The sequence below is a fragment of the Plodia interpunctella genome, chromosome 9 (assembly GCF_027563975.2).
Source record: "Plodia interpunctella isolate USDA-ARS_2022_Savannah chromosome 9, ilPloInte3.2, whole genome shotgun sequence".
Taxonomy (NCBI): domain Eukaryota; kingdom Metazoa; phylum Arthropoda; class Insecta; order Lepidoptera; family Pyralidae; genus Plodia; species Plodia interpunctella.
In genome coordinates this window covers 7,074,653-7,100,023 of record NC_071302.1, presented here as the reverse complement: position 1 = coordinate 7,100,023, position 25,371 = coordinate 7,074,653, and the positions used below count along the sequence as shown (strand labels likewise).

Below are 25,371 nucleotides of genomic sequence, written 5' to 3'. Positions count from 1 at the left end.
CTCACTAAAGTTTTAATAAACTAAGCAATTAATTTAATGGAAATAGATATATATATCATGGGAAATTATCAACGGACGCAAAGAAAATACGCCATTTTTAAATTCATGTAAAGTGTTAGTGAGATAACGTAGGCTTTACCTGACGAATGAAATGTAGGGTTATATGTAAACCAACGCATGTAAATTGTTCCACTGATTGATTTGTTATGCCAGAAATATATGAACTGTATATTAAATTATTCATATTAAAACTTTCAGACACCGTAATTGTTCATTAACAGTATATTCCAAGGTTTATATTAAATAAATAATTCATCGGTTGATTTATATTAAAACTAGGTGCGTTTAGATATAAATTTGACGGTCATATTCTTCAGAATGGAACTATATTTAAGTACCGTATTTAAGTAAAAATATGGTACAAAATGCGGACTTAATGCATCCTCTAATAGTGAAACTTTAGGATGAAATTTTTTGATGAAACTTAGGATGATTATTTTAATTACAAAGTAAATTTATATTTCTTCTTATCGTGTTTGTAACTAACACTGAACTAAAATTTTATTCAAGTCGCCTAAAGGCATCTGAAAAGAATTTTACGATTATCTACAGATATCCAGAGGCAAGGTACGTCGCATGTACATTAAATAAGTCAAATAAAATAGTCAAATATTGTAGAAATGTCAGTAGTACACAACGTGTGGAGGGTCTTATCAATGTTTACTTCGAGTAATTATTGTATGGCACGCTGCTATCTATTTGTGTAATAAATTATTAATGTTACATAAACGTGCTAAAATCGTTTACGTTTGGATATGGGCTATTAGTTTTATTATTATTGGAAATTAACCTTTATTATCTTATTGATAATGATTACGGAAATCTTCAACAACGTATAAGATAGTTACGACGGCAATTATAGAAATTATTATATTCCATCGATCGATTGAAAAAGTCAAAAACCAGTCCTAAAATTAGAATGTACTAATAATGTTGTATATAGATATAATTATTATCCTTTCATATTATAAAACAAAGTACTCTGCCGCCTCTGTCTCTTAGCGATAAACACAAAAACTAGTAGCATGGATTTTCATGTGGTTTTCACCAAAATATAGTGTGATTCCTGAGGAAGGTTATGTATATAATTTATTGTGTTTTGACCCGAGCGAACTCGGGACGGGCCCCTAGTGTTGTATATAATGTATCATAATATCTATATGCAAATATTCTATTAAACATTTGCAAGATACAAACATAGTAATCACTTAATTGATCAATTTGAGTTGATTACTAGACAAGCCCTTTGGTCTGAAGCTATTATCAAGACCCGAAGGACCTAAGAAACGGATACAATTTAGACATAAATTACGACAATTGAGTAGGTACTAGGCACGGTGAATTTATGATATTTACTAAACGTCTCAATATACATTTATTTTTAGCTAATTCTACTACTATTAGATAAGCCATGCCAGATGCCTTCAGGCGACTTGGATAAAAGCAGATACCGTATTATCTATGACACACTCGACAAGAAGCATTTTTCCCATAATTTTCATTTATATCGTAATCTTTACAGTACAGTAATCTTAAATACCTACACATTGATATTTAAATACAAGCACAGCCTTAACAAATTATAGCGTATTATTATACAGAACATTTACTGTCTCCTTTAATTCCAAACAAATCCCTTGATATCTTAAAACCACTGAATACTCCCTAAGATCATTCCGTAGATAAACTCATAAAAAAACCAATTTAAATTCAACGTGAAGGTATCTTTGGCTAACTTCTCCGATCCGTCACGGAGCCCACGATAAATCCACGAGGATACCCTCCCTAGTACAGCATAAATAAGGTGGATCTTGTTAAAAACTTGTGGAAAAAACGTTAGCATTTTCCGCCATTTTTAAACCGCGCTCCCCTTAAGGAGTGCTTCCATAAATATGCAGATATGCGCTCACCTGGGCTGGAGCTAAGCAGCCGAAACGCGCCAATTTATCGTAATAGAAATATTGTAAATACGGATATATCCTGCGTGGTTAAATAGATTTGTGGGCTGGCGTGCCGGCGCATAAGTAGGCAACCCCCTAATTTTAGTTGTGTACGCAGGGACAACGTAAACGATTCGTTATTATCTGATAATGCGCCGAACAGGTATGACTTATTATCCCAATAAAATTAATTAATTTACGCGGTATTTTATTTAGGTGATTCAAACTATAAATAATTTGATTATACTAACGTTGCTTTTTTAATAGTATGCCTTTGCCTTTGAATCAACTACAGGATACATATTCCTTTATGTTTGAATATCTACATAATATGTAACTGTAGTTATTTATTTCTTCTTTATTTTTTTATATTATTTTAAATTTTAATAAATACCAAATAAACTTTATATCAGTGCAATTAACAAGAACAATAAAATGTCAGTCAAGATACTCGTATCGCGAGTCAAGCGATCTGTCACAATTTCTCGGACTAGTTGGAATCTAACCATTATATGATGACCCCAGAAATATAACTACTTAGACAGAATGCAATTATGCAAGTAATATAATGTAATTATCTATAACACAAGTTATTACATTATTTAAATAGTTGTTGGCACATAACATTTTGTAGCATATCAACAAATAAATTATAAAATGACTATTTGTCACTAGGCTGCCTTAAAAAAATAATTGTAAATAAATGTCTATTACTCTCTAATGCAGAAAATCTGAGCTTTTGTTCTCAATTCTCATACTTAACGTGTGGCCGGCTGTACCGAGGAGATCTTTGCCAATAGGCACTTATATCAGAAGCACCATCAGTCAAAGGCCATTTGATAAGACCTCGTTAACAACGCTATATAACTGTAACAAGTGGGATTGCACTGTAGTACGGTAGTACTAAGCTGTATTAATTATTCATATCAATTAATTATCACTTTTGCTGAGATTATAGACCATTTATTCATGTGTTACATCCTATTCGTGATACCGGACAAAATGGGGCATTTAATATATTTATCAAAAAGTTAAATATATAAAACTACCTATTTCGATAACAAAACTTGATAATTCATTATCACTTTAATTAATTAAATTCAATAATTACGTGATTAAAGTACGCTTTTTTAGTTCGGTATAAAGTAAATATACGTTCTTTAGAAATGCTTTTTTAAAATCTAAAGTGGTGATACCACTCTTTGACATCACTGTTTAAATCTATCCATTAAAAGTCTGGTAAAACTAAATGTTAACTTACTTTATTTTCATTTAATTAACCAGGTAGAAAAATAGCATATTTTGTAACAGGAATAAGGTTATGCATGAGAATACTCTAAAATCGTTTAAGAGTATGTAGAAGAGTCATGTAATTTAAGTGTAGATATTTACATAATAACGACCACTTAGGTCTGTTCTAAAAATTCGACATCAATGTATTTTTTTTCCGCTAGATGCAACTACTAAAACTTAAGATATAAACAAGCGCAAAGAAAAGAACCAAAGAGACGACATCCGAAAACTTAGGCAAGTTAATGACCACATAAATAGTCATGTATAATTTATTAGAACTTGGCTGCAATTTTTTGGCTTCTCTCGCGAAAACCAAGCTTTTTATAGCGGCTTTGGTAGTTCTTTAGCACGTTATAAACATGATATTTTTAAACTGACTGAAAATATTTAACAAATCTTTGCGCATAACTCTCCCTCTCACAGTTTAAAATAAATGATATTTGATTTCCAAATAAAATTAAAAATAAAAGTAATTAGTGAATATACAACAACCATTATTTTTCTCAAAATATTGCGATTGTAAAAAAGAACTATAGTCATGGATCTGATTTTACAAAACGCTGAAAAAGTAAGAGAAGTTAGAAAACAAAATAAATTAACATTCACAATAATCAAATATAATAATAAAAAAACAGTGACAACTAAAATAATAAAATTATATATTGTGTACACGAGTAAAGCGTATATTAAGGAATTATATAAACATACACTAAATACCAACATCTTAACAACAATTAAATAAAAAATAAGAATCGAAGTCAAGTTCGCCCACGGTGAGAAAGACAATACTTTGAGATGCAAAACACAACACATGTCACACTTGTCGATACCAGATATATGAATTATTTACCAGTAAGTCTGTCCATATTTTGGACAACAATGAACGAATATTTTTAGCAAAGTCACAGAGTTATCATAATAAAAATATTTGATCACTTGAAATGAAACTTTGGCAAATTCAGACAGTTTAGCGAATCAAGCGAATTTACCTTATTAGTTTAATATTGTCTATTTGTCTTTGCCAATGAAGGTTTTTTTTTTAAAATGCTTTGACTTTGACTTCTTGATTTAGCAAATAGTAAAGACAAAATTAAATTAACAAGAGTAATTTAATCGATAGAGAACTGAGCACATAGATTAAACGCAAAAACAACAACATCGCAGTAGTTTATGTATGTTTGTCTTTACACTCAAATGGCTGGGCCAATTTTTATGAAATTTAATTAAGTAGCTGATACCTTGGGTTAATTTATAACATACTTTTAATCCCGAAAGTACGCGATTCTCGCAGGATGGGCTCAAAAAGTCCTTACAATTTTTTGTCATCCCTATCTATGAGCTCAGACTCATTCCGTCCAAATATTCATAGCGTTTGTTACCTACATATGTGTTTGCTTAAAAGCTTATGCATATTTGCTACACACTCACGCACGAAAATTCTAAATAACGACCACATTTTCAATGTAAAATAATTTGCCTCGACCCCGTTAGAAATTCTATTCGAAATTTGAATTTTAATAAAACAACATGTTCGTGTATTCATACGTCACATCAATGCTTGCTTCTACGGCCTCTGTGCGCGCAATTTACGTCTCCCGAGAGACGAAGAGTAATGTCGGTATAGGGAAAAAAATCGCAACGACTCGGTCGACAAGTTCAGCCAATTATAACTGACAAGCGGCGCAGGCGCGGCCGTCCGCTCAATTTCAAGCCTTCAAGCATTTAGTACAACTACGATGCTTTTTCTCGTAATCACGCTAACGATTCAAACCAGCCAGCTACAAAGAACACAACTCGAATAAAAAAAGTTAAACGTTAAATCAACAGGGCGTAAAGCACATCACTAATTGAAAAAATGAAAAACAATTCGCCTGTTCCGATTTTAAAATTCTATTATCTGCCTTCCACCTTCATTACAGGTTCGTTCGAAAATTTAAAAAGTGCCTTGGAATGAATCATGGCGTGCGATCCAAATGAAATATTACACTGGAGCTGGCACCATAAAGCAAACGGCGTGGCACAGGCGATACAACGATAGCGTCACTGGGGCCCGACAGACACCAGACTCGACTTTCTGAACATACAGCGTGCTCCATGTGGCCTAACGTCTGATATCGATAATATTTTGACGATCATTAGTCGACTTTTCCAGTACAAAGGTAATGTTTTTGCCAAAAACGTTTAGTAAATCAACACCATTCATGAAGACCATTCAATATAGGTATATTAATTGTAGTGAGTCAATAAACTCATATAACGTATTAAAAAAGTACCGTCAACTGATCAATAAATAAATACAAACTCTACTAAATTCACATAACGATTTCCTGTTTTATAAATAGGTAATTATATAAACATGTGAATAGCCGAATCCGAAAAATTCTCTTAATTAGTTGAAAAGTTGAAATATTTGGTTCCGAGTAAGTGCATTACTGCGGTAAATGCTAATGAAGCCTAATTAACCATATTAAAAGTTAAACAAGAGATATGAGAAGTCTCATGAAACGGAGCCTCCTGTGTTCGACTCCCACATATTTTACTCACCAACACAGAGACGTAATGAAGCAATTATATATCGATATTTTTATGCATAAAATACTTGGTGGATATCTGGTCGGTCCGCGTCGGAACGTTCAGAAATAAAACAAAGCGAGAGGTTATTGTTGGCGCTGGTAGGTGTGCCGTCTCGGTTATCGAGCTTTTAACCCGACGCGCGACACGTCGCAACATCGACTAGATTTATCGCCTCACTAGCCCACAACTCATTCGTATTTCCCCAGTGGAATAAATTCTATAGTGAAATGATTGAATACGAAATCCGGTGATGTTTGTATATAGTTCGAGCGTTCGAAATTCAAGAGCATTAAACGCATCTACATTAACGGTCTTTCGGCCGGCATTATCGTCGTTTTTGTTATTGGTTCAACACCTGAGAAATGCGGACGCTGCGTCGGCGTCTTCTGACGTTTACAGCCATTCGAGATGTTACATTGCATACAATTACTGTTCCTCGCGACATTGATGAATAAGTGTGATAAGGACGTATAATGTCAGCGGAATGGAGACGTTTTATTCGAAACATTGAAACGTTTTATATATTACATCGCTGACGTATGCACTGGCCTAGATAATGTGTAACAAGAATTTTGTTTTTACGAATTTCTCTTATAATTTGACGATAAAATTACACAGTAAGTCAACTGTAGAATTAAACTTGTTTGGTACCTGGCGACAAGTGGAAAGTATTTTAGTGGGTAAACACATAAAAACGTGTACTCGTGCAAGTCTTGGGCGAGTTGTTCGTGGGGACTTCAGTTAACTCGTCCGTGCAGATTTATGTCCAGAACTTTGCGGTGCCTTACAACATTCACTTCCCTTTTGTTCGATGTTTCTTTATTTTTAAATAGGTACAAAGGCGAAAATTCTTTTCAAGCTGTTATTTTTATCTGCGCATTTGCAGTAGGTCAGTCACATTTTGTAGCGTACGAACAGAGTGTAGATACATATATTACGAGCATGAATTATTTATGTGGCATCGTTAGTCATTGTTATAAGTAGTATTAATTAGAATGTCATCGAAATAAATTATTATAATAAGTTAACCCGTCCAGTGGGATTTGAATTCTTAACTGTAAACTGTGGTTTACCGTATGTGAATAACATTTCAAATTCTAGTAAAATAAAATAATAGAAAATAAATTACACCAGCGAGTAACAAAGATAAAAAAACATTTGTATTTTCTAGTATTCATAGACTTATGTAAAGAGCGCAGTCATATTTTTCAAGTTTTTAAATTGTTTCTAAATTTAGGTGAAGAATACGTAATGCTTTAATAATTTATAAAACATATCCACAAAGATTCATGTAAAACGTATCAAAGGTTATGTTTATGTGCAATAGCAGTTTGAGTGAAGTAATGCCTCTCTAGGGGACAATGACTAAAGTCCGCGTCTGTCTGCCTCCCGTCGGGATCTGCTTCAAGATCTAAGAATAGCCGGGTTAATTACAATTTACTTTATTATATATATATAAAATTGTATGGAGTACAGGAATATGTTTTTTTAAATTAAAAAATATAAATAAAATACTAATTATTAAAATTAAAATTTAAAATGCCAACATACAATGGACGGTAAACATAACATTGTGTAAATAAAAACGTTGTACGTTTTCTTGTAATGTGTTTGAACGAATAAATTACAAATAGTTATACAAACTTTATTCTTTATTAACAAATACTAATGGTAACATGTAGATTAGCTACTATCAATGTTACCATAATTACTAACTCAAAAGTACGGTTACTTCTATTACTTCTATACGGTTTGTAGCCAAAGTGGGGCTGGTTCTATCGCTTGGAGATAATTCACATGGAGGAATAACATATCAAGCAATTTGTTTGCTATCGTACTGAGACAGAAATGGAATAGATTCAACTTTGCATAGTGGATCTCGTTTATATAGGACGCTGATATATTGTTTCGTGTTTTACTATTTCAAGTTTTTTTTGTTAAAGTTTCACACAAGTAATTTTTCACTAAAAGTACACTTGGAAAATATTCATGCAACAGGTAAGTTTTGGTTGTTTGAAGCAAGTATAAATAGGATTTGCAGATCAAAATAAAATAGGAAATGTCTTTTAATTGACGGGAGCTAAGACGGATTCCAACATAAGGACATACGGTGGGATGAACAGTACTGAGACTTGAACATGTCGATAGAAAATGCTGTAACTATGTGATATATAACTCTCAAATGTCTAGAATCTACCAGTGTCGGACAGTACAGGCATAGTGCATGAAGTTGACAAAATTCATTGCAAATTCGCCACTATATTCGCGGCATAGAGTCCAATAGGGTAACTTTTGATACAGTGGACTGTATATTACTCTGAGGTGTGTAGTGTCGGACTGTCAATTAGCCTGTGATCCTCTGACATCTGCAGAACCGGCAAGAGGACACGGGCGTGACGCACGATCAGCCGCGGGCGCTAAAACATGTGCCACAATGAACTGTGGGTGTGACAAAACCGTAATTTCAGAGTTGCACCGCGACATACGAAAATTTAATTATATTGCATAGGGAATTCAGTTTAAATTTCTCCTTACAATGTTGCTGTAGCGCTTATATATCACTAATTATTAATAAACACAGAAACTAAAACATTGCAATAATTTATACCTAAATTGAATTTTCATATGCTAAATGTGATGCCATTATTCACAAAGTTATCGGTATTAATTAAAGTAATAAATCGACTAAATGAAAAAGGAGCAGCAAAATCGCAACGCAAACCGAACATACAAACATACAATACCATCGAAATTCTTTATTGGCAAATGATAAAGCAGTAGGTATCCACACTTCCATTCATTCCGGCCTGATAAGATGGCCGAATGCCTGGACATTTATCTTTAAGATTAATGAGCCAATTTTCTTAGTTGCCTATAAAAAGAATCGCTAGGCTGACCTCTTTTGCCATCGCGGCCACTTATGGGTTAACTTTCGGCTACAAATCCTTGCATTTAGCTTTGATAATAAATCTATGATAATGACTGTAATTATGGAGTAGGCTTAGTCACAGTTTACGTTTTAAGACTACATATTTTGAAGTATTTTGGAAATAACGAATTTTTTTGAAATAAAAAATTAGTTTGCCCCTTTATCCCAAGTCTATCATTGTCACAAGCATAACAAATCGATCTTAAAACAATTTTTGTTTATGTTATTTTTTTTGTTTATGTCTTTTATCGCTCTATCATTATCATAATAAAAAATTACAACCTTTGTAATTAAAATTAAACACCGGACAAAAATATTCTTGAAAATGTCGCCTGTCCTGGGTCCAATGTGATAAATATGAAAATTTTAAATTCAAAATAATAATTATAAGGGAAATGTTCTTCCCCTATCCCGGGGGTGGGATACAAGAAAACAAATTGGATTAAAGTGTCAAAGGTGAAATAAAAAACGCGCATATTCTTTATCGCGCCGATGTCTGTATATCGTCAGCGTCGAGCTGCGGAATTGAATCCGCGAAAAATGGAAATAAAGGTCAAAATTGCGTGAACGCGTAGTAACATTATACTTTTCTGTGCAATGATATCAGAACACGAAATTTAAAATTTATGTCTTATTCCACTGCTACTTTATATTACTAGCGGCCCGCCCCGGCTTCGCTTGAGTAAAACTTGAGAAAAGTAGCTTATGTATGCCACTCTTGAAGGCTCGAAAATAGGCCCAGAAGTTTGAAAGTTCATTAATTACAAACAAAAATACAAATGTTTTCACTTTATAATATAAGTATAGATAGTAATTAAATTAAAAGTACCATATATTCAAATAAATTAGGTATCTTTGAAAAGGTATCTAGAATCTTTCTCTAAATAAAATTTTAAAAATTGGATGTGTGACCCATCCAATTTTTAAAATTTTTATTTCTATAATCCTTATTTAAAAAAATAAAAAATATTCGTAACTTCCCGCCAAAATGCCACATGACCGCTGGAAAATATTTGCATTTAAAACGCAAGTAAACATTTTGTGAATGGACGGCGCATGTTTATGGCTGGCTTTATGACCTGTTAAGCGTAAGGATCGCTCGTAAAATGAATTGTTTGATGGTTAGTAGGTCTTTACGTTTTGTAAATCTGCGGCTTCATTCATAAAATTCTTAAGGATTTTCTTTAATGATATTGAAGCAAGATTGTGTTTCATTTGTGCATTTTATTTTCATTATTCATGAGTACATATCTTTTTACTATTTTTATATTACTTCTATTTATATCAGTGTGTGTTGTTTAAAATGACAGACCTACAAAAATAATCGTCTTCAAGTCATTCTTTAATTTCTACTAGAAAATTTATAAACAAATAAATATAATAAGTCGCTTTGTTTCTGTACAAATCGTACACGACCAAGCTAACTTATTTCTGTTCAGAGGTACTGGATAGATGGATCCAATTCCAAATTATGTCTATCTTGGGAATTAACGGTGGGACGGGGCTTCCAGTTTACCGAAAAAAGTGCGGGAAGCAGGGTTGATCGGGGGTGAGGTGCGGCGGCGGGGAGGCACGGATGGAAGTTATTTTGGAATTATGATTCCGGATGCGTCCTGTAACACCGCGTGTTTCACGCCTCGTTTTGTCGTAATACTGGACGGTTGTGAACATTTAAGTTGCACTGAGATGCAGAATATATTGCTGAATTATTTTAATACGGTGTCGGTTATTTGCTTGAGACTTATAAATTATTTATCTTTTACTTATTAGATCAATCATGCGAGAAATCATATCGAAATCCACGTTCTAGGAAGGAATTTATCTTTTACTTATTAGATCAATCATGCGAGAAATCATATCGAAATCCACGTTCTAGGAAGGAATTTCGAAATAGAAGAACATTCAATTATTTTCAGTCTCTTTGAAACTAAACTTTACACTACAACTTCTATAAGTATTTACTATGATAATTATTGTTTAATATGCGATATAGGTATGTATATATTTGAAGTAAATAATGCGTTACATTAATTACTTAAAATTAGGGAGTCGACAAAATCCCACCTATTTTAAGGTCAACTAACGAAGCCACCAATCGTAATTTAACTATTTAATTAACGATATGAATATTCATGGTGTCAACACGATATTTTTAAATCAACTTAATTGGGTGAAGAAATACCACACACTCATACCTCTATTAGAACTAATTATATTATAACTGTTATCTAAATCATTAATACATAGATACATACATTTTTTTCTTTTTTTGTTGATTCTGATATTTATTTAAGAATTAAGTAGGTAGGTACACATCTTTTTAGTAAATAATTACTTAAAAAAATAAATCACGGATAATACAATTTTAATTGTACGAAAAATCATTATATATAAGTATAATATATTGTAGTGTATATTGTACAGTGAGTCCCAATTGGGAAATAATACCGATGCAAATAAATAAATTAAAAATATATTCTTCTGGTTTATAAAAGTCGAGAAAATCAAATGTCTATATTAAGAAATCGCTGATTTAACATGCGGCCTACGACAACGGTATCGGTAAACTAAATTTTTTCTTACCAGTCTTATTATGTAAACAAACTTATCATGTCTCTTTATGAATACAGCAATCAATTAAAATAGACTATTTAGGAAATTACTTTCGTGGTTTTTAAATGTTTTACTTTAGAATATATAGGTTTGAACTATATTTGATTTATTTTTAAAAAATCAACAACAAGTACTGTTAAGATAGTTTACATGTAAGGCCTTGTAAGAAAAAATGGAGTGTGCCATATCCAGTTAAAAATGGTGTCGCAGTCTCACACCGAATTAGGGTTGGAAATTAAAATGTCTGGTCGAAAAATGCGGCTATGTGTGTTTTAATGGGGTGTCGTAGGTTCTTAAGTATTCCAGCGACCCACCCCATAATACCCAGTCTCCTTGCTCTGGGCACGTCTCCCCGTGATATATTAGTCCCAGTTCGTCGTACATAATTTTGTAGGGGGTGGAAACACCCCCGCCCGATCCTTGCAATACGAGGCTTTTGTTTATTGCCCTATAATAATGTGTAAGTTCATATTCTCTTTGTAACAGGTGAGTGATCCAATTGTATGATCGAACTTGTACAATGTGACCAATAAAAGTGGATGGCAAGACCATAAATAAGGTCTTACCCGTCCGACGTCACAAATATATTTAGCCATGAAAGAATAACTACTCTTTTATAGATAATATACACAAGAAACAGATTATAAATATGTATTTTAGAAAAAAAAATACAAAAAATTGTTATATTCTACTGGGAAAAGTTGCATACAATTTTGTATAATTTCTGCTTTAATGTAGTACATTTTTGAAATAGGTATCCGAAATAAATTTTTATTTACATTATTTTTTATGGCTAAAATACAAATCATGTATGTTTAACTTACGTGTTTTATTTTTCTAAATTCTAGATTAGTTACTTTATTATACAAACGTTGCAAAATAAATTGTCTAAACAAAACACATAAAACAAGCTATTTTTAATCGTCGACCCACTGGCAGAATGCCGATAAATTTCACTGTGACCGATAAATGATGGTCCTTCGCGCCGGACTGCCCAAAAGATAAGCTATGATTAATTACTGGAGTATAATTAGCCGATACAATTGACCTTTCATTTATTGTTTCCGATAGTGTACGAATTGAGGAAGTGATACAATGTCGATAACAAAAATGTGACAGTGTATTGAATTATCACAAAACTAGCGGCCTTTGCCGGGTAAAAAAATGATATCTTACATACCTTAACCTTGCATAGGAATCACACTATCTATTGGTGAAAACCGTATGAAAATCTGTACCCTAAAATAGGCTCTTTTGAAGATTTCTTAAAATAACCAGATTGAAAGAAGCATAATTTTATACCAATATACCATGCCAGTATGCTTAATAACAATATTAATAGGCAAAAATAAATCTGATGTGAAACATAATTTAAAAAATTATAATTTTTAAAATGTTATTGTTTATGATCTGCTAAATCATCATTCACTATTTATATCCATCTATTCTTCAAACTTTTTTGTATCTATGATAAAATATAAGTAGGCATGTCTTAAACACACAAAGAATTGAATCGTAGTGGATTATACTCTTCATATATTAAAAAAAAATGCCATAGCTATAGCAGACGGGACCGATGAATCTTCCGTGGTCACGTGTTCATATTGGCTAATGTGATCACAGTTCAAACTATTTGATGGAAATTGGGGGCGTAATAGGAAAATACTGCCGGGGTGACTAATAGTGGTTTATGATACTCAGTAATACACATAATATAGGTAACCTATCTATATTTTGTGTATTACTGAGTATCATAATCGTTGTGGTGATATATTATGTTTTTATTTCAGCTTTTGTTCTGCGCATACATTTCGATTAAAATCAGATACGTTTTTGTGGTAGCGATTACGTAGGTAGGCAACCTTATTTTGTTTTTTTTTTTATTTGTGATAGTACTATGATTTCACACTACTCTACTCGTAATATTTAGAATGTGGTAAGAGACGAAACAAACATGACTTGGCTTGAAACATATGTATCTTGAAAACATTATATATGTGCAATAACTTTGGGTCATGTATTATTTAATTAAAATGTAGTTCACTATTTGATATTGTTAATTTTATAAATACCACTACTTCCTAACAAATTTTCAAGCCCATACATCGCGTATACCATATTAAAGTCCATTACTCAAATTAGTCAAGATTTCCCCCCTGTCTTGAGGTATATCATGTGCGGGCCCTCGATCGTATATTGTGGTTAAACCATTTAATTTGCCGTTTCTCATAAATATTAATTTGAAGATACTCCTTTACGTCTTTATGACATTTAAGTCTAGTTAGGTTACTTTGGTAATTGCATTATTATTTCATTAGCAATTACGTTTAAATTTCAACACAACTTACCTTACCAAAATTACCTACGAAATTACAACAATTTTTCAGATGACTTCCAAAGGGAAGTTTCATTTATTTCATTCATACAAAAAGTTGTATGAGTGAAATAAATAAAACAAAAATTATATATTTTTTCAATATCACTGATTGATTATTAAGGATGAGTTGTCAAATTTAATGTCACATTGTAAACGGGCTGACGTTTAGACAAAACGACCTAAGTTTACTAGGGTTAAAACTCAGATGTCTAGTGTTAAGTGTACTAGTGTTAGTATCTAGTGATAATGTACTAGTGTTAAGACTCAGAAACTCAATAAGTCAGATGCCTTTAGGCGACTTGAACAAACACTGACACCAATGTTAGCAATAAGACAATCTATAGGAAAGAAGCTATATCATACATCAATTCGCAAATTTTAAATAAATCTACTTAAATAATAATTTCTGGCCAATGAAACAAAGGTTTTACTAGATATTATATATTCAAATGACGTTTAATGCACAGTGCACACTATTCAATAAATATAGTGCAATATTTAGTCATTACAATGCAACATAAGGACCCCATACATCAGACCACCTACGCGTGTCAGCGCCAGCTGCTAGCTTTATGATGTACACCCGCAGGATATTCTAGAGTTCAAATTTTGTCTTCCTATCATTTCAAAATTATTAGACCTTTATACTTTTAAAGTTATATGGAAAATGCTCCACCGACAAGAGCAATATTCTAAAATTAATTGATGGTGAAGTTTTATATAAGAACTTTAACAGCTGTCTAATTTCTTATGAAGAAATTACGATAACATGTTGTTTCATTTGAAAATGAAACAAACTAACGTGATAACTTACACGTACAAGGATTGCGAAATCACAACCGCTTCGAAAATGTCATAATTTATTTTATGCTCTACAAGGATAAGAAAACAAATTCACTAATCTTAAAAAAAGTCGCGGCTTGAGATTAACTACTTTAAAATATTCGGATATTTGTTTAATCACAAGTTCTACTATGGTAAAATGTAATGTAAGTATTACTTTAATAGATTTGTTAATTTTTTCAGGCAAACATTTCATCAGTGAATGATGTATACGAACGAAGCGACATTAACTGTTATGGAGCAGATGTCATACTATAAATAACAGATAAATAGAAGTGGGCATCAAAGTCACAAAAATATGCATCACATATATATATGGACAGCTTATCATGCACCGTAAAGGTTAGTACGAAGACGAATCGATGAACTACAGTAAGTAAAACACAACAGAGGCACTGGTATAGTACTAACCAACTGCTGACCAAATTGTTTGGCTATCGGAAAACGATGAGAAGCACTGGACGTACGAGGACGTAGAAGCTGAAAATGAGAAAACTTCAATCGTCAACGCTTTTGTCATAGACATTACGCAGTATTTTTCATTTATAGTCCGGGTCTACTATATAAGTTTTTCCTAAAAACTAAGCAACCCATGTCCCAGTGTCCCAGTATATGTCCCAGTGGTCTCATGTCCAGTGTGAGCTAAGAAAAATAACCATTCATCAAAAAAACTAGGACTTTGTTACCGAAAAGTTACGTATTAGTTATAGGAAGTTATAACTCTACGTGTTAGTTATAGAAAGTTAAGTCTCCCTTCACCATTTTTTGATAAAATATAATATAATCCGATACATAAATAACCAGCTCGTCAAATCTGTCCAATGCTATTGGCCCATTAGCACTATCAAACTATAATGAAACACAATTTTAACGCTTATATTCGTTATGTCACATCCTTTATCAGCTTAAAAATTGTGGTACCTATATATTGCACACACACACATATCTAGGGAGGTATTATTCGACCGCGGACAAGTTTCTTGGCGGTTCGCAAATGCATTCCTTGGCGGCACGCGTGCATAAAGCATCCGAGCATCCGATTAAATTATTTAACGTCTTCATTCCCCATGGTGCAACGCAGGTTGCATGCAAGCACGCGGATGTATATGGTTAGTTACATGGAATAAGCTATACTTAGGATCGAATAAAGAATAAACCTTATTTGCGTCGATCAGAGCGTTCTGCGACCAATATGGAACATTTTTCGCGAAATTACATCCACAGACTGGTAGTTGAAGATCGGGTAAATCAATAGCATGATATAAGCTGGTGCTGCAGTGACAACTTTTCATCAGTTGGGCCGAATGCCTGTTTGCTCGATTAGTTGTAGAAAATAAACTATGGGCTGGTAACTTCGTTTTATTTGCTGGAATTAGGAGAGCCTTCTGTCTATTATAGTGTGATGATATCACTGAGTTCTTTTTAGACGCTCACACACTTTGCCATTCAAATTTTCTTTTCTTTCTATATTTAGTGATGTATTATTCTATGACGATGATTTTGTATTATGGAAGGCAGTTTTTAGGTTAAAAAAATGATAAAAGAAGAGTCATCATTCACATCATAATTATGATGTTAATGAGCTATATTAACCTATGATAAAAAACAAATTTTAATAATATAACTGTAACTATAAATCAAAAATTCCCGAAAATTTAAGGCCATGTCACAGCAATAAAGCATATCCAAGCATTAAATTTAAGGCGGCTTTAACTGTAGTATATTATTTAATATTAAAGATCTTAAGGTAAACGGTGGCGCGCCTGCACTTCTGCGATAAGGCGCCCTCCCACCTCATTTTGGGGGGAGCTGAGAGACCGCCATACTTCAAATTGCCTTTAACTTAGATAGCTAGTTTGATACATGGCTCCCATTATTGCATATCAAAAGAGCCGTGATGTACCTAATAGCTCAGATTTTCTCGCCTTTCTTTTTACTTACGCATGATAAAGTGTGCATGAAGATAGAAGAGATAAGATTTCGTCTCGGTCCGATAACTTACTAAAGCTCATACCTGAAACAAACAATATTCACATTACATTATAATTCATTTGTTTATAAAAATGAGGTGTTTGATTTGCATAAATATAAAATTATGAATTATTTTAAATCGCGTAGAACAGAACATTGTCTGCTAGAATGATTTGGTAAATATCATAGGAAGCGAGTAACAAAAGTATCGTCACATGAGTTACACGCACATAAACAATGGACAGAACGAATTGCAAACGTTGCTCTATATCACGGGCACGTAGACGCAAACAGTGGCGGCGACCGATATAATATCGATACTGTACTAGATACAATACAACGTGGCATCGATAAAATATATACGATTGCCTTTCACGTTTACGTACATTAGAAGAAAATTCAAAAATGGAACAAAGGTGTGCTACTTGTGATAATGATACTTCAATTTTTGAATTTCGAATTCAGAATCGTGTAAATGAGATATTGCTGTTGGTTAAACATAGATAATAATTTAATTTCACAAACAATTCACGTTCCAAAACTGAAAATAGCCCGAAGCGATGCTGTATCGCTATGGACAGATTAAACATCCAAGCCCAAATGAACGAGCGATAATTTATCGCACGTGCCCCCCGTGTGTATTAGCTGTATCCGACTAATGCCGGCTTTCGATATTCGGCTCCCGGTCGCGATTCGATATTTACGAGGGAACGAGTAGCATTAGACTGTCCACTGGTAGGTAAATTAGCACAGATGCTCTCCACTGTTACAGTGATTCATTCTAAATTGGCTTTTCAGCGCGGAAAAAACGGCCGGCTGCGGTAGACGCTATCTAGGGATTGGAGCTAAATAGCTTTTTAAAGAGTTTGCTTTTTGTTTCCTTTTTCCGAGTTTCCAATAGCGCTTCTTTTTCGCGGCTTATTTGAACAACTAAATGTATAATTAGTACATATAAACGACTATTCACTACATAGTTTTTGTCTGCACTATATTCCCACGTATGTTACAATTGTTTTGCAAAGACATTTTTTCCTAAACGCTCCGAAATCGCTGTGCATTACCATACTTTTATGTAAATTGAATCCGCTCCCAATGTTAATATGGTCGTAAACTTATTGTACGAATGAATGAATCCTCTATAAGGCAACAGTGTAAAGGCAATAAACAAATCGAATTTGCAATTAAACACCGTGTAATGGTAGTAAGGCGTTACCAGATCGGTTGCGGTAACGCCTCGCGATGACTATCTGAAGACCGCCTCGCCGCGTGCTAGACAGCGGATAAAACACGGAGTCAGCGAAATTATATGACTTATGATGCGATGAGTAGACATTTCAAATTGGATGCTTAATTTAATACAAGTTCAAGTAGTCGTTGCCGTTGTTTCATAAAACTGGTCAGCGATTACTGGAAATGTAGAATCTCCAGCAACTTTGTACTATACTTAATAAGAGTGCTTCAAGTATTGATTCTGAAAGATTTTTTACCAGTCTGGATCATTATAAAATCATTGATTCCATATGAATTAAGAGTTGTTACAACATTATGGTAAAATCAAACTCGTAAAAAAATAAACCGTGACCACAACATCATTAACAATTGAAATGGCCACAAAAATGCAGCGCGCGACAGAAATTCGGATATAGCTTATTTTTAATGAACTGCAAATGATACTCTGAAATACACAAATGTTGCATTTCCCAATAATGAACTGGGGAAATTACTTTTAGTATAAATAATCCAGCAAAGGGTGGCATCGATGCGCCACTGCAAATCAACCCCCCCGCCCACCGCGGCCTGTCGACAATAAATAAAATTCACGTTTTAACAATAAAATGCATTTTCCGCAAATGCTCCCTGTGAGTTATTATTCGGGGTTTACGAGCTTAAAATTATATGGCCACGTGAAATTTTCGATCTCGATAATGCACCGGACTTGTACTGGCAACACTATTTTCATCTGATACTGTGTACATTTCCGGAATTTGTGGCATTTTTCATTCCTATTTTGCATTGCAAACGAACCTCAAGAAGTTCATTAGTGCAGTTGTATGTTATTTCATTTATAAAAAATACAAAAAGAGCATTGATAAAATTGTGGTGAACAGAAAATATACCTACAATGTTTTAGTAAATAAGCACTATATCTATAATCTGACCATAAAACAACCATTACACGTACAGGGATTAACTTTTTATGCAATTCTCCATCAGTTTCGATTCCCAAGTTGCTTCTCCCCAAAATATAATGTCACGTAGCGCTACCCCAAAAATACTTATAAAACATTTCCCGGAGGAAAAAACCAATGTTTTATTCGCAACAAAAATAGATCACTGGCCGGTTGATGGAGAACCAATAGCGTTCGCCCTCGAGCGCAGATGGCGACACAAGCGCACAGATAGCAGAAATATGAATTGTGGCATTCGATATTTGTCACTTGAATTACAACTCCCGACGGACCACATTCGAAATTCGAATTGTGAGTCGCACCTCGTTTGTCCAATGATCTATTTTCGCTAAATTTTTCGGCGCTATTTTCTACTTTACGTTTTGCTCTTGAGCATTATCCACGTGACTCAGTGTTTACGTATGCTATTTTTAGTATAGAGTGTAAGACTGTATTATGATTTGGTTTGTTTTTATAGGTTTTAAATGGTTATTTGCGTATCTCAAAACATAGAGTCATTAAGAAGGTTACATTTATATTCTATCAAATGCAGCAAAACAAAATTAAAAAACCGGCAATTAACTGGATACAGCAGCTGCCCACAAGCACATCCCGCAAATCTTCATACAACTGCCATTATTCGGGAGCAATAAGTAAACGCAACTCGTAATAACGGCCAGTCACGCCAAGGAAACCAATTTGGAAGGTATTTGTAAACGTCAAATATGTTTGTGCGCACCTATTTATTGCGAGCATCCCTCACGTACGAGTAAATAACGGAGACACTGCGATAAAGTGAAAAGAGATACTAGAATCACAAAGAGAGCTACGTCTTAAACGTAAAAATAATGCAAACGGAAATTAGCCTTATATCCGTTACTTTACGGTATAATTTTGATTGAATATTTTCGTATATAAGCTTGGTGCTGTAAAGGCGAATGCGTATACAAGTGGAAAACTCAGTGCGCCACGTGCGAATGATTCATTGTCGTCCCTTAATTAAAGAAGATTTTAATTGTATCGGATGTCTGTGAAAGCGAAAATAATGCACTTCTAAATTGGGGTCGGATTGGGAAATTTATTTTTGTGAGCCTTTCGAAATATTGCTTTGCGTGATTTTACCAATTTTAGCCCTCTTCGTTTATTTTATCCAGTTGGGATAGGACAATAAATTCACTGGCCATCGCCTTCACAGATAGGAGTAGAGAAAATATATACCTACGTAATTCTTTTTTCAAATTTCCATGGTGTTGATTTATTATTTTATTTCATTTTTTTGGCATTTTATTAATTGACTAGCTAATTATTAAATTATAATTTTAATTAAGACGTATTTGCTTCAACAGTACATTATGTACCAAAAGGGCAAACAACTCAGCGTAGAAAATTTAAAACACCCTCAACCAGTAAATTCATTTCGCAGCTGCCGCCAACTAAAATATCTTTCTTAATTACAAAAGCCTTTGTTGAACGTATCTGATCTATGTAAGTCGGGGCGCATGCTTTAAATAGCTGCCCAACAAATAGGTTCCGGTTGGGCGAAATAAGCTAAACTCCTTAATGAAAGAATATTGGAAGGGTTGTGAGGGATGAAGTTTCGTTCTTGGGATTCCTAAGACGATTTAAGGCCGAGAAACAAAGAGACACATACTTTAAACTTTACATAGATACAATTAAATTCTTCAATTATAAAAGGCCTGTCCTGTAAAGAAAAGACAGATTCTCCATCCAAACAAAATAGAAAATTTTAACAAAACAAGAATAAATTAATAATGTAATTTTTCATTAATATTTTTTTCCTTCAATAGGTACTTATTGATTAATATCAGTAAGAAATAAGAAAAAGTCTTGGGATTTCTGTCCCTTAAAAAAAACTTTTTTTTATTATGCCTGATATTTACCGAGAGGGTAATATTCTAGGTTCTAGCATTTCTATTACAAACAGAACAAACTCACCAGTACGGGAAATAATTTTGAATTCGGAACGCGATAGTGGCAACATGAAACATTTGAATTTGGAGTGTTCGTTCGGAAACCGATGACGGAAGCAGTGTAACTACCGCCCCATAAAGTCCGCATTACACATTGGGCCAATGTTGCAGCCAATTGACACATTGCTTAATTTTAATGTGGGCTGTGCATTGGTCCCAAAGAAATCTACATTAGAGCCAGCTACAACGTTATCAATTAATTTATTTGCGTTATAGGGTATAAGCTAAGATTTTTTACAAAATAAGTCCTTAAGAATATATAAGAATTTTGATATAAAGTATTAACTAAGATTAGCCTTTCCAATGTGTAACGCGGGCTTTGCGTACTTCATTTACTGAACAATGGCGCTCCACAGCGCCACTGGATAAATTGACTGGGGCCTTAACTCGCGCGGGAAATTGGGGGAAATCGATTTAAATATCTTGAATGTGATGGCTTATCTCGATCGCGGAGTTAACCCGTACTCGCATTCGCATAAAATGTTTTACTTCGATTCTGTTCGATTTCGTATTTTTATACATACGGTCGGTTTACACAATAAAATGTATGCCTAGAATTTACTTAGGAAAACTCTCTCTCTTATCTGAATGTTTTTCTGGCTTCTTCGTCTTCTATAGAGCACCGGTGCCCAAAATCTACTATCTTACTTATTTTTCACTTCGCATTGACTTTGGATTCTCTTTGACAACATCAAGCTAGCACTTTTTAATTTTGACAATACAAAGCTGAAGCGCTAATCCAAAACGTTTAACTAAAATATATTTATTTTCCTTGCACAGAAACAATGTATCAATTAATTAAAGGAAAAACAGTACCTTCACCATATCTAGCAGTTGGTAATCAAGAGCTGCCAATTAAGAAGTGGTGCCTCAGATCTAGATAGTGACAGACACTGCAGCGCAGACGCCGATGAATCTCAAGACACGCGAGCAAGTTTAGCCAATCAGGGATTCGCAGGCTTAGGGATAGGTAGGTTCGTTCTGTCTTTGAATGAATTGAGTAGGCTTTTTAACTTATATACTGGAGCTTTTAAAAAATATTGTAACGGTTAGTATACTTTCTTACAATTCCTAAATACATACACTTTATATCCCATTACGCATCAACATAATCATCAGTCATCTTAATGGCAAAATGCGGATTGGTGGGTTTTTTCACTAGCTCGTGGAGGATTTATCAAAACTAAGAATGTGCCGACATGTTCATGGCTTCTCATAGCATTTAATTCTGTAGATATAAATAAATATATTTTATTCGTACATGAAGACATAAATAAATCCAATCGATTAATTACTGTCAGTATTTAATTGGCAGCAATTAATTAATTTCAAATATAACTGGCAGAAAATAAAGCTGCGTAAATTGACATTCTAGTGGACATGCAGTGACAAACCCAAAAAAATAATGTCGTCCAATGGCTACGAAGCCGTTTAACAATAAAATCTGTATACGCCAAGACCTCAAAGCAAGGTAAGCCTCCCGCTTGCTCCCCATCTAATAGAATCACCTCGGATTGCTTTCCGATATTTACTGTTTGATTCCCCTGGCCGAGATTTGGTGCGTTTACCCTAAAGAGGCGTGTATTGGTAACGACCAGTGGCCGTGGTACATGCCTTTAAATTAACAATTTGTTTTAGCGCTACGAGGTGAGATAATCAAAGGAACCCTTCATTTTCTTACTAAGCAATTCCTTTCTTTGTAGGTGTTTATGATTAATTGGATGTAAAATAAAAATTAGGTAATTTGTAGCATGATACTACAACTACAAAACTCACGCGAGTTTTTTGTCTTACCAAGTTTTGGTAAAAAAAAAACAATTTTGAAGTCAATTAAGTAGCTGCCTTATTTCTGATCAAATTAGATACAGGAAGAGATTTTCTTTCTTGAATACAAAGAAAATGAATTAACCAAACAATTCTGACCAAAAAAACCAACATTCATAACACAGTAATTCAATCAGTGAGCTAATTCAATTGATGATGCGCAAATATTTATTGATAGGGACGAAACAAGTCGGGGGTCACAATTTATTGAAATCCAAGCACATAGGTAACTTACATAAATTGACATAGGCAATCAGACAAATTGGCTCCAACCCCCTCTAACCGAATTAATCTGGTTAGGTTTTCTTAGCGGGACCACTTACAAGGAGAAATATGAGCGAGAGAGGGTAGGACGTTGAACATAGGATATATTTATCGACGACACAGATGACCAAAAAATGCTTCGCTAGTATTTTTCACTTTTTGGTCATGGTTTTTTGTAAGTTAATTTTATTATTATAATTGAATTGAGCTGTATCTTTAATCATCGGTTTTAATAAGGTCGGGAATACAAAAAAAATATTATTTGTCTGACAAATTCATTACTTGTATTGTATTGTAAATAAAGAAGTAATGATTTATTCAGGAAAATGTATAAATATGCCCTTTTGAAGATCGTTCACATCGCCCCAAGCATGTGAGTAGACGTGAATAAATATACAACAAATCCACCTTTAAATAAACAGTACGGGGGTAACGTTTTTGCCTCATTCCGAGCAAACGATGCTTAAGATATTTATTACGGGATGAATTTTGGATATTGGGGCCTTTTTATCTGTATTCTTCGAAAAAGATGCAATGCTTTACTTGCATTTGTAACAATAAGTTCACAAGAAACAATGTTAAAAAAAACATAGAAAAATATCAAAGGCTCACATCGTTTTGTCAGTTATTTAAAGCTTTTGTGTTTATATAATAAAAGAATACATTTTATACATGCTCCTTACGGAGTTCAAATTCTCAGGAAAATTTCATCAAGTAATTAGAAGAAAACCTCAAGTATCTAACTGCAAGCTAATCACAAATTAATGTGGGCTTGCTCCGTCGCGATGATAATTTCACTCCCTGCTGTGCTAAGAACCTCATCAATTATGGGAGACACCCCCTGTGGTAGGCCGAGCACCCTTAGACTGTTCAGGACAATCGCTAGATGTCTGCTTATTTAGGAATACTACATTTAGGGCATTCAATTAACCCTGTATGTAATTGTACAAGGGAAATATATTTAAATCTTCGTAGCGCCTAAGCTCAAAATTGCCGGTTTTTCTATTGTCACTATGCAACTTCTTTTAGAAGTTACCAAAGAACATATGAAATAGTTTACAAAAATGTATTCAATATGCGCATCATAAAGTCAATTTGAATACATTTTGCCCACAACTTATTTTTAATTTATAAAGCCCATTATTAAAAATTTCAAAGAGATCTCTATCAAAATCTAATTTCATAGCAGTAAATAAGTTAATTAGAACTTAGTCAAAAGCATCGGTGGCACGGCCTTACCCTAAATAAGTAATGGCCCTGTAGGAATTGCCGGCACCAAACACTTCCGAAGCCACACTTGATTTGTGGTTCCGTCCTTTGAGTTACACTATAATAGTTTGAAACATTCGGATGCGCCATGTGTTGCCAACAGGCCATGCTTAAGGTTTAATACACTATGGATTTGACATAAATAGAGAGAGACGTGACGAGACGTTTGGCTTGAGCTAGTTATGAACGTTCTTGTAACGCTGATCATCATTGTGATTATTCTCATGTATGTTATAATCAATATGGATTCATTTCTAGTTTTAATACAATATCAGGAGTATAACATTACTAACAGTTTACGGACTTCGTTTAGGACAACAACAATTAGGAAGATACCATCGCGTTTTACGCTCAGGCATATATGATGGCAAGCCTCGTTGAAACAGTTTTAGATCACGCCCGGATAGAGGTCCTAAAATAAAAACAACAGGTTCGCCTCACAGTATCACAGTCTACAATTTGAATGGGATCACCCTAAACGCAGCTCTTGTTGTTATGCCATGAATATAAATCGTGATAAATTCCGCGCGGAGGCGGCCGGGGCGCGGGGGACCTGCCTCAAGGGCTTTTTTCTTAAAAATAACTTTTGTCAGAGTAATTCGGCGGAGAGTCGAGATTTATGGAAAGGTGGTGTCACCCCAGTAATTAGTTTTTAACTAGTTGTGATAAGGGTTCGCCCTGGTTTATGCCCGCGCCGTAATAAGTTTAAAGTAATGCTCAACCAACAGGGACTTTTATTTTAGCCATCTGTAGCGCTCATTTAACAATCAATACTTAAGTTTTGCGTAAAAAACACAAAAACAAAAAAGTCCGAAACGATTGTTCGGCACGTCACAATATTTTTATTGTTTCCATATTTCGCGCGTTTGCGGCCCGTCATATCGCACGAATAAGGTATGATTTATGACCTGGAGCAAAAAATAAGAAAGTTGTTCGAAGAAACTTCTTTTATTCTCGGAGAAAGTTGCGTAAAAAGCTGAAGGCGCTTAGAAAAAAGCAATTTTCTAGCTCAGGTGTGTGAGATGTTCTTTATCTAACTTTGCATCCGAACCGCTTTGTTTATGAGGGCATATTTTTTCGAAGTTTTGAACATTTTATTACGTTTTGCCGTGAATGCGTACCTTTATGCCTTTAAAAGGCCGACAATGTCAGAACAATTGTTGTTTTGCAAACTATCTCATTGTAAAAAAATAAACCGCTACCTGTTTTAATATTCATAAAAATTGTTAAGAATTGTGCAACTCATAACAAAAAT

The 25,371-nt window shown here is 34.0% G+C and overlaps 1 protein-coding gene and 1 long non-coding RNA gene across 4 annotated transcripts in view; one reads left to right on the top strand and one right to left on the bottom strand.

Annotated features, from left to right (window-relative positions):
* The window catches only part of LOC128672436 (uncharacterized), a 65,001-nt gene that overhangs the window by 4,089 nt on the left and 35,541 nt on the right, over nucleotides 1–25,371 (top strand). Inside the window, exons 2-3 of one of the 2 annotated variants that reach the window (XR_008404967.2) lie at nucleotides 5,213–5,452; nucleotides 14,813–14,971. This is a non-coding gene — a long non-coding RNA (uncharacterized LOC128672436). The remainder of the gene's footprint in view (nucleotides 1–5,212; nucleotides 5,453–14,812; nucleotides 14,972–25,371) is intronic. The other variant, XR_008404966.2, reaches the window with a different exon arrangement.
* The window catches only part of LOC128672435 (homeotic protein ultrabithorax), a 131,653-nt gene that overhangs the window by 70,780 nt on the left and 35,502 nt on the right, over nucleotides 1–25,371 (bottom strand). Inside the window, exon 2 of one of the 2 annotated variants that reach the window (XM_053749581.2) lies at nucleotides 16,632–16,643. The exons of the other annotated variant lie outside the window; for it this stretch is intronic. Coding sequence (XP_053605556.1) covers nucleotides 16,632–16,643 — 12 coding nt within the window. The remainder of the gene's footprint in view (nucleotides 1–16,631; nucleotides 16,644–25,371) is intronic. 2 annotated transcript variants of the gene reach the window in all.